Genomic DNA, 15,105 nt, shown 5'->3' with positions numbered 1-15,105 from the left:
ATATTTGGTGTCAATTTGTTAAGAAATATATTTGGAAGAAATAATAGTCGCTCATGTCCAATTACGAAAAAATCGGGATTTTTGACCAAAAATGAGCATTTTTTTTTGTCAAAAAAAATAAAAATCGATATTTATGAGCATGGATATGTGCTTGATTAATTTTTCAAACAGCAAAGATCAATTTTTTTGATTCTTCATGGGATGTAGGGGCCTAATACTCTGACCAAAGTTGCCCCAAATGCGGGGTAACTTTGGTCAGGCTATTTTTAACCCCTAGGGCACCCTTACAAAATTATTTTAAAATCTTTTTCAACTTCAAGGTGTAGAAGGTAACCCTAATGTCATAAAAAAGATATAATTAGAAATAGAACTGGTTTTGTTTGGAAGCAGTGGTTTAAAAACTCTGAAAAGTGCCCAAAGTTACCCCCATTTTACGGTAGCCTGCTAGTAGGTCAGCTGAAAGCCATGTATGAACAGACAAAATAAGATTTACATGAATCAGTAATTTATATACTGACATAGGCCTATATAAGTTAGCTACATCATGTATTTCAATGGGGCTTCATCTTTGTTAATAATGCTGTTTCCTTGTCATTTCAGAAATACCTAATTACAATTTTGACGACTTGGCCCATCCTTCACTTTTGAAGGATTTATACACAATCTAATTTGTTTTAAATACTTTTGCTGGGATCACTGAATGGGACTTTAATATACTATTTGGCATCCAAGATCCATCATTATTATTATCTCTATATGTTTAATGTTTGCAAATTTCAGGACAAAATCCCTAATATTAGGCCTATTAGCTATTATTATTGCCAAAAGGCACAATTTTTGATCTGTAATCCATTTTTCATTTAGGCCTATTTTTTTTTGTGAGCCAGGTATACAAATGTAGTGCATCATTTTGTATCTTATTATTGATATTTAATGGGATTGATATGATTTGTATTAGGCCTACCTTTGTTTTTTATTTGATTGTGTTTTTTGTTGATTTTGATAATTAAAAAAGTAGGCTAAAAGCTTGTGGAAATGATAAAAAAACAACAACAAAAAAACAACCAAAAAACAACAAAACAATTTCAAAGTTTTTACTTGGAGCCAGTCAAGCTTTTGAAAGCAGGATCAGTTTTAAAAGGTGATACAAAATGATTAAATTACTAGTATTATTTTTCTTTAAAGCTCAGGATTCTACTTTGAAAATAAGACAGGCCAACAGCCGGCCTTATGGACAAGCAGTTTCCAACAGTTCCCTAAACGCGGCCCAGTGCACTGTATCCACGTATAGTTAACTCACAGAGGGAGTACCAGTTGCAAATTAAACAGCCAACAACAAACTGCAGACACATGCAAACGAAATTCGTCTCGAAAGGTCTCCGTTTGTCAACGCACACTCATTCATGCATTGGATAATAATAAGCTTACGCAGTTGACAGCAGTATGGGGGATACTCTTAATCATGCTCTATTTTTATGTTATATCTTGTGTTTCTAACATTGTGTTGTGCCGATTTTATAGAAGAATGTTACGAATAGGATCTACGACAGTTTTATTTTCGTTATTCGTGGTAGCCGGGGTGTGGTGTAATTTCGTTACAGGTGGGCCAAGTAAATCAAGTTCGTCAACAACATCAACACAGCATCGATCAGCACAGTCAATACCAGCAGGAGCTCAAAGTGGTAAGAAATGGCAGTCTGTACATGTACGAGTGTATTGCACTGAATAAGTTCAAATTAAACATGTTTAATTTGTACATGGGCCTATTTGTACATGGGCCATTTGGCCAAAAAATATGGCCATGCCATGACTACATTTTTGACTAGCCGGGCTAGAGTGTACCTGTTCAAAACTGGTGATGCATGACAAAAATGGGTTGACTGTGGTTTGGGGTCAATGGTCATCAGTCTAAATTACCAGTAAGTTACCACAACATGTACATGTACAGTGACGGCATAGGGTAAAAGTGTTAATAATTTTAAAATAATTTATTGTCCAGATTAGTCTGATCATCGAGGTCTGATCATGAACATGTGAAAGGAAACATAAATTGATCAATTTCATTTTCAAAGACAAACAAGCGCAAACATGCAAAGAGACATACATCATGTATGTTACCTGTTTTCTGAAAGTATACATGCGCCTTACACTGCGTACACGCTTAGTACATGTACAATGTACACTACATGTAAGTGCCCATGTAAGAAATACTTAATTTGATTATATTTTGTCATTGTCCGAAACATTGTGGCCCTCTACTTCCATCCTCACAATTGTAGGACCATGAAGGCAATACTAGATAAATTTGAAAAACGGGGCACCTGATTTTTAATACCATTATTATTATATATTTTGTCATTGTCCGAAACATCGTGGCCCTAGTTCCATCCTCACCATTAGTCTTGCCAGCAAGACTTCAGTCTTTATCATAAACATAATGACATCTACGGACCTGAGTTATAGTTACTAGAACTACATGTACCTCACCATACATTTGTAGGACCATGAAGGCTATAGATAAATTTTACCACAAGTCCCACGGCCCTCACTCACAAGTCGCAACTAATCGAAAATGGCAGATCATGACCGTGCATGAGTATTGAGCCTGAGGACTGGAGGATTTTGCCCAACACCCGGCCCAATCCCGATCAGCTTTTGTCAAGGGAAAAATGGTGACAATCGATTTGGTCACAAGTCTAGTCATTTTAGTTCAATAATTTACACACATATTTGCACCAATTTTACGTTTTGTTAAAAGTCTACATGTATGAGAAATGGTAGGAAGCAGAGTTATAGCCAGCATAAATTTAGTGCCAACTAATTTTTAGTACCCCGGTAGCTGAGTGTGTGTAATACATGTAACTGTAAGGAGAGAGATTTTAAAAGAGATGAATTCGTCCGAGAGGGAGATTAAGACATGAATTGATATGAAGTGATATGATATCTCGATATTTTGTTAATAATTCTGGTTTCTGCTGTACATGATCTCAACAACAGGTCCATGCTATGCATCTAAGACCTGCGTGCGGAGAAGTCATTGGAAATTGTAGTGACGGCCGGAGGTGTGAGTACCTCGCCAGGTTGATTTTATGTATAATTCATTTAGCTTATTATTTGAGCTGTTGTTAGAATTGGAGAAGTGAGCACAATAAAAATCGATTTAAAGTTGTGCCTTATAAATTTCAACTGAGGGTAAACATTCCTCATCCAGGCCAAGGGAAAAAATAAGTGGTAGACAAGAGCCGTTTTGTGACTACCGTAACCACCCGGGTATAAGCCCACCTTCGACTATAAGCCCACCCCCTATTTTTCAAAACATTCTGGGAACAAGGGTGCACTCTAGCTCGAGATACTCTAGCTAAAATACAGGTTTACATTTACTATCTTACATTATTTTGCTGTATTTCAGCTAGAGCTCCAAACGACAAGCTTCCGGGTTTTTTGGAGAACAATACTGTTACGTAAGATGAAGAAGAAACCCGCCTCGAGCCCGCCCTACTCATTATTTCATTGTACTTATTGCAATTTGCCTCCACACATTACGTAATCAACACAAAGCTTTTGTGACGATTAGTGAGTGGATAAGAAATTGACAGTGGAGGATCTGAAGGACACGCCGATTGTTAGTTGTCAATCATGAATTGCCATAGCAACGTATTAATATTTTACTGACTGGCTTTCAGCAAACACCAAGACAAATTATGCCGTATTTTTCCAATTATCTTCTCATATGAAGTAAGCTGAATGCGATCTGTACTTTTGTAACATTCCGATCGCTTTTGATCACCTATTATCGGCGAATTTGCTTGAAAAACACGTGAGTTCATGTTGTGTAAACATAATTAGCATAGACACAAATGAAATTACGATGCAATACAATGCAATTTGAATGCGCAGCAGATCTATAGAAATAACTTTGCCCGGTTTTATGCAGAATTAGACCCTGTCTGGTGCACTCAGGTATAAGCCCAGTACTAAATTTTGGCCGAATGCTTCTTAAATCAAATCAATGCTTTGTTCTCATATTTAAGAACAAATATAAAAAAATATCAGTTGATAATTAACATTCCACACTTATAATTTTAAGAAATTGACATACATATGTAGATGATAGAAATTACTGGTACATTGGGCATATATACCATTGGGGGATGATTAATGTTCTTATTTTTAAATTCAAGCACTAGCCCTTCCCTGGTTTATAAGCCCACCCCCATTTTTGAAGTGAAATCTGCCATCTAGGGGGATGGGCTTAATATACCCGAGTGATTACGGTAATTTTTCTCAAAAAATAACTACACACTGTACTGGTAACAAAAGTTATATGAGCAAGGAATCCAATAACTTCACTGAAATTTCAGTGATTCAAGAGAAGTGGTTCATTAATACAAATGTATGTTAAAAAATGAGGTACATTCTAGCGGTACTCTTTTCTTATCATAACATATGCCGCTTGTTTTGAGTCACTGAAATTCCACAACGAGATTCCTTGCCCCTATACATAACTTTTGTTACCCATGTGTGTTATTATTTTTTGAGAAAAATGCAAAAATAGTCACAAATTTATCAAGGGGTGTCTGTAGTACCACCTATAAACTCATCCAGTACATTTTTATTGACCGCTTGGTGATTAGAAATATTTAATGGCCCCTGGTTCCTAGATTGAATTGGTTGAGCCAGGTGCCATTTTTATGTACATGTACCGTACACGTGCGCTGAAACTCCCCTCTGTATGTACATTGTAGCTCCGGTGGAGTAATTCTGCGGACGGTCGCAGGGAATCCACTGACGGATTTTTGGCGCACGTTTAAGAGATAAGAAGGGCCGGTGGAGTTTCTGCGCACGTGCGTCGAGAACGTTTAAGCCGTCAGTGGATTCCCTGCGACCGTGCGCAGAAATACTCAACCGTTCTGACTCTAAAAATATATATTTCTTACTTTCTAAGTTATTCTTTTTAAACATGAGACATTAATGCGCAGAACCGTTGTAACTTCTGACTCTAAAAATATAAATAATATTTCATACTTTCTACCCTTTTTCTTATCTCTTAAACGTGCGCCGAAAATCCGACAGTGGATTCCCTGCGACCTGCAGAAATACTCCACCGGCGCTATATACGGAGGGGAGTTTTAGCGCACGTACACGCGCCGAAAATCCATAAGTGGATTCCCTGTGACCGTGCCCAGAAATACTCCACCGGCGCTATATACGGAGGGGAGTTTCAACGCATGTGCGCCGAAAGTCCGACTGTGGATTCCCTGCGACCGTGCGCAGAAATACTCCACCCGCGCCTACATAAGGGCACGGTGGCTCAGTGGTTACGGCGTTGGACTCATAATCTGAGAGCTTGCACGACGATGCGTGGGTTCGATTCCCGCCCCACCACCGTGTTGCGCCCTTGGGCAAGCGCGCTTTGCCTCGCTTGCCTCACCCCACCCAGGTGCAATGGGAAGCTGTTAGGGGTAGTCACAGTCGTTGTACTGATGGACCCTGCGCCACTTGTAGGCTGCAAACGTGGTTCCGACATATTCTAATGACGGCGGAATAAATGTAAAGCGCTTAGAGGCTGTTTACGGCATAAAGCGCTATATAAATGTCTACATTTATTTTATTTTTTATACGGAGGGTTGTTTCTGCGCACGTGCACCGAAAATCCGTCAGTGGATTTCCTGCGACCGTGCGCAGAAATACTCCACCGGCTCCTGTATACGGAGGGACATTTTAGAGCACGTGCACAGAAAATCCGTCAGTGGATTGCTTGCGTCTACCGTGCGCAGTTAATCCACTCTCTGAAGTTCTGCGTAGGGGTCGCAGAAGATCCACTGGTGGATAGCTTACAACTCCAGGGCAGCAGAAAATAATTTATTTTCTGGGAACGTGAACTGCTGTTTGGAATATTTTCTGCGAGCGCGGAGCTGGAGCGCGATTATGAACGGGTGGGGTCCAGGGGCGAAGCTCCAGCAGTGGTCCAGGCAGAGGCCAGTCGTTGTTCGAATTACAATCAGATAAAACATTTTTGCAAAATTTATACCAAACATTTGAAAATTCAAATATGAAAAAACGTGACCTTATTTTTCAGATTTTTGGCAAAGTGAACTTAATTTATGAAAACAGATAATTAATTGTTTAAAAAGAATAATGATCAAAGACCGTTATTTATTATTTTTGTTCTTGACCCTTGACTCTCGTCCCCTGTCAAACTTCGCGAGTCTCATCAACAGACTGATATTTGCGACATGATCACTTTGTTTCTTTTGGGGGCTAAAACAGAAAATAATTTTATTGACACTTCAAACCTTATTATTCTTTACTGTAGCGAATTCGATCAATGTAAGATATATATCATAAAATCTTATTAAAAATTAGGCCTACGGCATGAACTAGGCCTACTGTAAAAGTGGTCGTACAGATCACAAAATAGCTTTCCGTAAATACAAAATAGGGGTCACGTACTCACGTTACTAGCCATAAGTCGAGTTAGCTCCAACTTTGAAATATATATATTTGATATCATCTTGTTCAGAACAGAATTCTATATAACATAATTATCTGAAAATGACTCAACATTTTAGGTCTACTTTTTAAAACCATATAAAACAGCCAGAAATATATATTTGATATCATCTTGATCAGAACAGAATTCTACGATAACATAATTAACTGAAAATGACTCAACATTTTAGGTCTACTTTTTGAGAAAATTAGGCACTATATAAAACAGCCAGATTCTCCTGTGTGGCATTCGACTGCTAACCGTGTTCTGTCTGGAGCTCCTGTTGACGCAGCAGCGTTAGAGACTACAGTGGATCGCGTCATATACAAAATTTAAAATCAACAAATTTAAAAGGCATATCTGTTTATTTTCATATTTTGTTTACAAATACTCCTTATGCTCAATGTTATTGATCAGTTATCCTTAAAGTTCACAGAAATATATTTTACAAGAGGTGGTGTTCACAGAATATTTTCAGATCGGCAGGAAAATGGTATTAACAGATAATGATGTTTCAAAATATATTTTTCCCGACTTGATTTTTTTCTGCCACTATGAATTTTTTTTCTGGGAACGCCGGTACCACGATACCGTGGATTTCGTAGCCCTGCATAACTCCTACTTTTATTCAATTTTGACCGATTTACATGTACAGCAAGATATCTGGGTTCAGGCGAATATTCCTAATGACTTGAAACTTTCGATGGGATAGTCCATTTACAGTAAGGGGTGTTTTAACATTGTAATTAGTGACTGACCGATCAGGTCCTTATCTGAATCGGCCGATTGGCCAATCAATTCCCTCTTTGATCTGCCGATTCGATCACCGATCACCGCTTACCAATTCCCCAATTGAAAACAATGGCTGCCATATCCGTGAGTAAATTTCACCCGTATGTTGAAAGGGTACTTGTTACCATAATAATGCACTGAGCATAAAAAAAACACTCCCGTATTCATTTAAAATACTTAATTTTACCATGATTATTCTAAGTTCAATTTACCTTTTCCCCCTGATGTCCGAGTCCATCAAATCATTCGATCGCCCCATTTTAATATTGTGTTTACGTTCAAGTCAGTGTGAGTTTTGCACCCGGCCCGTAGCTCTCTCCAATCTGACACGCACATGTTTAACCCAGAAGCAAGAACTACAATTGTACATGTTTATCTGTTGGCGGTACGGTGTACGGACATGTAGATGTGGGGAATTACCTGATTATCTCAGCTGCGTGCCTGAATCACGGTATGATTATGGGTTTATCGCCTACAAAGCTTGTTCTTTTGCTAAATTTCGCTTGATTTAACTAGTCTAATTCAAAGAAATATACCAATAAATGAATACTTGTTAAGCTTCAACAATTACTTTCAATCATGATATTGGGTGATCGGTGCATTACATCGGCGGATGAAGGAAAAATCGGCTGATGCAGATCACTACCGATAAGCTAATAATAAGCTACCGATCTGATCGGTCAGTCTCTAATTGTAATCATGCACATTGATCATATCATAATAATAGATGTTTTTATTATTCACAATAGAGGTAGTGCATATTATGACGTATCATACCTTACATATGGCGGACTACTGCAATGCATTCAACAAAGCATGATTGCAATCTACCGCGACAGTTTGTCTCACACACATGACAAATGCACTACGATCAAATAGGTTGATGACAACATTTGATTGAATGGACTGCACTGCGCCACGATTACGGTGATGGACATCAGTTCAAATCCTTTCTTTGGAGCCAATCAATAATTTCACGCACAACCTCTATAACTCAAAAGATGTCACAGTTTTGCATTATAACAAATGATAGGGCAAGTTACTATGCGCCTGGAGTGTATTGTGGATTATTATACTCCTCACCAATAACATCAGAGCATTCATAAAGCATACAATTTGTATTTATTATAGAAGATTCAAATACCGCACCAAATTGGCTGCGGGACAGCTGGGACCACTGAGTTATACACTTAAATAAAATGCCATTGAGAAACACTGTCTGCATTTTATGAACTGAATTATGTTGAACAAATCTTTTTGGTGAAGAGTATAATTAATTTACTATTCATCCATTCACTATCCAAAATCACCATACCTACAAATCCGTATAATGAGACCTTCCAAAATAATGGTACCCAACTTATACCGGATTATTTTTAAAGTGTTGAGAAAAACCTTCCAATTTCAATAGAATTTCAGGTAAACTCTCACTCAATGCTTTGGAAACACAAAAACAAAAATCCTGTTAGGTCTCAGCAAATGTTAACACGTTTCTTTCATGAATTTCTTTGAAAGTGGATATTTTTTCAAATAAGTAACAAAAACTGGGTGTCTATTAATTGGACAGACAAAAGTAGTCTGTTGAAAAGTCATGCAAATGTACATTGTACATGTACATTGAATTCATCGACAGGATTTTTATTTTTAAATAGGAAATTTAAAATAAAGCATTGGAATAATGCAATGCTGTGGAATAAAGTAATTCCAATCCAATATCAAGTCATACACTCTGTTGTCATAGAAACTGATACTAGTATACTGGTAGATGTACATGTAATTACCTTGGTGATATTATGGAACTTTTTTTGTTGGGAGCAATTTTTTTATTTTAAATTTATAAGCATTGTGTGTACATGTAGTGTATTTAAAGTGCATTCTGTGTGTATATTAAAGTGCATTCTGATGAAACATAGATGAAGTGATGAATAAATGAACACATGTAGGTTATTTTCATAACCCAGTTGACAGGTTTTTACAACAAAACGACCCCTTTTGTTCTCTACAGTCTATGTGGCTGTATACACATAGTATAGAAAGATCAAAAGTGCAATATATGTAGGCCTACATACATTGTAATGTGTTCAGGTCTGCATGATATGCTTGCACTTTTGCAGAGCAAAGCAGAAATTGATTACATTTAGACGATGGTGGCCGACGTCATTTTAATACGGCAACAGCTATATCGTAAGCAAAACAACAATATGACGGCAACACTGCCTGGATGTTGGACGCAATTATTTTCCCCCGAACCGAGGTGTGTTTTTAGCTCTATTGGCCCAGTTACAGGAAAAAGTGCACAAAATATATTTCCTAGTGCAATAATATACATTTCCACATGATAATAAATGATTTTTGATTCAAAATGAATGTGAAGAAAACAATTACCTGCGCCGGGGATGGGGATTGAACTCGGACCGTGCGGGTGGCAGGAAAAGTGAATTTCAAGGGTGGGGTAATTAACCAATTTTGGACATAATTGCTGCAAAAAGTGGACATTTTCTTAATTGTGGGTTTTTACTGGGGGGAAAGAGTTCTGACTGGGGGAATTTCCCCCTTGCCACTGCCACTGCCACTGACCCCAATGCCTCTCCTACACATGCATTTGCAAACACAAATTACATATGATCCCACAGTGATCATATGACACAAACAAATTGAACTTTTCAAATTGAAAAAATGTGATTCAATTTCAATTTTTTTTCCATCACATAGAACAATATATATCATAAAACAAGATATTACATATTAAATATAAAAGTTTAGTAAAAAACAAGATATCATAAATATCAAAAGTTTTTTATAATAGCAATTACATTTTAAATACATGCGATGTGGATGCCATCAAAACGCTAGGTGTGAGGCTGATGGCACCCAGACAGAGATGGCTCTTGATGATCGTTGATCCATGCTCATGCTCACTGCCACTCATTTCAGGTGAGTGGGGCATGTAGGGGTGGTACAATAAGGGGCTGTGCAATAATTAGGAGCTCCCAATTTCCAAACGGCTCGCCAAAAACGGCCCGCCAAAAATCCCTTGCCCCCCCCTCTCGGCCCGCCAAAAATTTTTGCCCCCCCCCCCCCCTTGCACTTGCCAAATTTTTGGGATCCCAATTTGCAAACCTGAAATAGTCTATATACATGTTGCGAGCGCAGCGTGCAGGAAAATGTGCATATTAAGCCTTTTTATTAGAGTGTTTTATTTAAAAGGCACCCCAAGAATGTGTGCCAAAAATCACTTGCCCCCCTGGCTTGCCTCCCCCTTCGGCTCGCCAAAATTTTCTTGCCCCCCAATTTTACCCTCCCTCAGAGCTCATAATTATTGCACAGCCCCTAACCATGTGTACAATGTACCCCCAGGTGGTCAATTCTAAAATGGTCTGCCAGAAATTGCTTTCCCCCCTGTGGCCTTACCAAAAAATCTTTGCCCTCCCTTTTGGATGTGCCAAAAAACCTTTGCCCCTCTTTTGACGAGCCAAAAATCTTTGCCCCCCCCCTACACACATGCAAGTCTTTGGGGAACTCAAATTTAAAACTTAATGTGAGTATAGCAACCAGGAAATTTAGCATCTTTGAACATGTTTCTAACTTTTTCCTGCACCTTTTTAGGGCGTAATATAGGACCGGTGCCAAAAACATCTGTGCCAAAAATCGCTTGGCCCCTTTCGATTGGCTAAAAATTGCTTGCCCCCCCTTTCGACCTACCAAAAATGCTTCCCCCCCTGTATGGCTTCCAAAAATCTTTTCCCCTTATACATGTAATATTGACCACCCCAAAAGTAATGGAACTGGGGAATTTCTTTCTTCTTTTTTTTCTTTATTCGATGAGTTTAAGTTACTAATACTTTTGTACTGACAGTGGTACTGTCACATGCATGTGGATACCCTAGCTTGTTGCTTTATGACTAAAGGGTGGATGTACACTGTATACACACAAATATAAACGCTGTTAGAGTTCAGTGTAACAACTGTAACCTCCTTTAACATTTTTGCCCCTGAGTTGGCAGCGATGAGATCTTGCATTGAATGACATGTACTGCAAGGAATGAGCTTTTATAGTATTGGCAATTTGGCATCAACATGCATACTACATTTGTACCATGACTTATTTATGTGTAGGCATGTAAATTAATACAGTACAAAGGATATTAAAGTACCAAGTTCATTGCATTTTGTTTAGTTTAGGTATAATTTTGTTTAATTTTTATTCGAAAGCCAAATCACAGCACAGCCTAAACATGGCTTAAACTCCTGGCCTATTTGGCTAATTATTGGGACAACATGCATATTTAGAGTGCTTTTGTATACTGCACATGACAATTAGGCCCAAGACTTGCACTTAAGGGGTCAAAACCACTAAAAACGAGCAATTTAGATTATTGTTATTCTAGTCATGTTTACACGTATATAAAATCAGAGATAACGCTTCGAATTTTGACCCAGACAAATATGAGCACGTAATATTGTGAACTTTTTTATTTATGGCACTTACAAGAAAACTAGCGTTCGTAAAATTCAGGAGTGTTTTTGTCAGGGAGGGAAGCGCATTACTAATGATCGGTTTTCACTATTTGAAATGATGTTTGAACTTGCTTCTTTTTTCCCAAAAGACTTATTTCACCCTTACCATTGGTATCCTGGAGTGAGTGTGAATTTGAACACAGGAGATGTGGAATAAGTAATCTAATATCCATCTTTCATAATTTAGACTATTATCTGGTACTTTAGAGAATCTTATGAAAGTAATTGATTAAAAGTTTCTTGTTTAATGTGTTTGACATACCACCAAATAATTTTCATAATGGTTCCTCATATTGTATTATGTCACTGTTAAGAATGGTAACGTATGTTACAAATCGTTTACATACTCATAGAACTCAAAAAGCTAAAAATGTTGTAAGTTGCTAGCCGTGCAAGGGGGCACTAGACTAACTAAAAATTACATGCAGGCAGAGTCTGATGTGATTTTCTTAAATTTAATCATGGTCGTACAAATACTGGTAACGTATGTTTCGGTAACGGATGTTTCAGTTAAACTTCTAAAATTTCCACATGTTCTGTTAATGATAGCAGTGCAACAAAATTATTTCACTTTTATCAGGGTATCACATGCTAATGTTTACTACCTACCAGGTATATATTCTACCGTTTGATTTTCATAAAATTGGTAACGTAGGTTACTTTCCTTAACCATACGGTCATACATGTAGATCATGGTACTTTGTCTTGCTTTTCTCTAAAATGGATACCCACATTACGTTTTCAGTCATGAATTTTATTTCCACGCTATTAATTTGACATTATAAAAGCAAAACATGATACCTAAATGGATAAAAAGGTTACCAAGGGTTAGATAACATGTCAATGTAACGTAGGTTACACAGAGTATTGCGACAAATTTCAATTGTAAATAAATCATCTTTTACAATTCAGGGATGGTGTTTTCCTTTTTTTTCTAGTAGGAATACACTATAAATTATATTTTGATACTATTTCAAGGCATATTCATTGTGTTCCTTTTAAGCACATTACACAAATATGTGAAGTTAATGATTTGCGACATAGGGGTTTTGACCACTCAGCCAACTTCAAACATCGCTACTTCCAAAATAATACGATTTGAATGATCAAATTTTCAGATATTATAGCCTGTTATGTGTTAAAGATATTCCAAGATCATTTCCTTATATTACGATCCACATTGGTAAAATATATTAAGTTGAATGGTTGCAACAGGATTTTCGCCGAATTGCTCGTTTTTAGTGGTTTTGACCCTAAGGCTAATATCAGGTCATTCTATAAATTTTTGGAAAATAAATTTTCTAATTTATCTTTTATTTATGAACCAAATCAAAATTTTAAATGCAAACTTATAGCTTACATGTACAATGTATACTCCAGATTTATGCTTGTGCCAAATCTTTCAATTTTGTGATTGTAAGAAAACTGACATAATTGCATTGGCCCATTTTCCCTCAAATTACTAAAATTTGAAATTATTGTCAGTACTTGTATTTAGGATTTACCTACGTCTCATTTGGCAAAACAGATTAATATTTTGTTAAATCCAAAATAATTAGTGCTTTATTTTTCTGGAATTAGAAACATGCATTGTACATATAGACGGTACATGTATGTACTGTATAAAAGGTGTATAAAGCTGTCATGTCCAACTTGCTAGACCATAGAAAGTCTTGTTGTGATGTTATCTCTATCTTATCTTAACTGTTAGGTAAATTATTATCTTGTCAAGGGTGATGCTAATGAGACTAAATGAGCCTGATGGCGTGACAGATGGACAAGGTTTAATGGCGTAATTATTAGTGTCAAAGTCTGCGAGATGGACGGCCGAGTTTGTTTGAAGAGTCTTGTCGGTGTTGTCACTTGGCTGTGGATGTTATGTACATAGTATATTGTCTACTTTAATGATGAATTACCATTTCAAGAGATAGTTCATTGCAGTTCATTGCATGTTTTTATATTAAAGCATGAATATATATATTACATGTGATGTGAACATTTCAAAATGAAATGTGTAGTATATGCAGGCATGGGACAAGTGTTAATGTTGTTTTGAAAACAAATCTTGTCGTTCTTGAAATTTGATTAAAATATTAATGAGAAACTCCATTTTGGCCCTTCTTTGCTTTGCGTTATTCCCCGAGTACATAGTTTGTACATCTCTGGATATTAATAACCTGAAAACAATGAAGCAAGCTGAACAAATAAATATTGGTATCTATTTGTGCTGACATTTTCATAGTGCAAAGTTTTGCACTTTTTAAAATATCAAATATTATTGTAGACACAATTTAGTGTACAAAGTAGGAGGCCTACATGTACATTTAGTTTTGTGATGGACCTATTCAGAATGTGTGACCAGGGATACGAGAGAAACTTGTCTACAAAATTTATGAATTTCATGTAAACATTTGTATTTTATCTTACATATCAGTGATTTTTGAAAAAAGGTATAAACAAAGAACAAGCCTGTAATTAGTGAAATGTGCTACATGTAATGAACCAAGCAAGCGAAATACATTTGTACATGTACATGAATGTACATACATAGTAGCAAATATACAGGCCTATGTTATGTATATAGAAAAAAGGGTAATATTTGCTTTAATTCTTGCGGAAAAGTGCTGTTGAATTCAGAAAGTATGATTTTATACATACACGTCACTGGGGACCCATTCAATATCATTTATTCGTAATGACATTGAAAATGTCATTATGAATAAGCAATAAAAGTGATGAAATTCTATAGAAAATCTGTGGTTACCCCTATAATCTACATACATATAATATATATGCAGGGCAGGCATATTTTTCTATTCACTGAAACCAACTGTAAAATACTTTTGACCTGATGACCTACCACACCCTCATTGTATGAGATTCAAAAACATGTTCCATTGATGTGGTTTGTGAGGCATATTTATAATACATTTCTGGCTGTTGATTTTTGTGGCAGGTGTCCCTGGTTACAGTCTCAGTGGGTTGAAACTTTCCACACTCCTCCATTTTCTATTAATAAAAAATGGTTGGGAAAGATGAGGGGACATCCCATTTATGTTTTTTTTCATTTTTCCTTCAAAGGTACTTCCTCCCACCTCACTGTGAAAAAGGGGAGAAGGTGAAAATGAAACCATTACCCCTGAAATTAAAAAATAAACAAAAATGATTAAAATTTGGGTATATTGAGCTCAATGAACCCCTCCCCAGCTCAAGTAGATTGTGTAGCTCATGACTGCTAAAATATCCTCAGTTGAAAAGGATGTTCAATCTGGACTAGTTATAAAGTGTTGTGAGGATATACA

At 36.8% G+C, this 15,105-nt stretch overlaps 1 protein-coding gene across 1 annotated transcript in view; it reads left to right on the top strand.

Annotated features, from left to right (window-relative positions):
- Positions 1-1,307: 1,307 nt before the first annotated feature.
- The window catches only part of LOC140161072 (stromal interaction molecule 1-like), a 70,270-nt gene continuing 56,472 nt past the window's right edge, over positions 1,308-15,105 (top strand). Inside the window, 1 exon segment of the mRNA XM_072184460.1 lies at positions 1,308-1,682. Coding sequence (XP_072040561.1) covers positions 1,463-1,682 — 220 coding nt within the window. The 5' untranslated portion in view covers positions 1,308-1,462.

This window comes from Amphiura filiformis, chromosome 9 (assembly GCF_039555335.1).
Source record: "Amphiura filiformis chromosome 9, Afil_fr2py, whole genome shotgun sequence".
NCBI classification, from domain to species: Eukaryota; Metazoa; Echinodermata; class Ophiuroidea; order Amphilepidida; family Amphiuridae; genus Amphiura; species Amphiura filiformis.
Note: the sequence above shows the minus strand (reverse complement) of the source record. Positions and strands in the feature narration are given on the sequence as shown.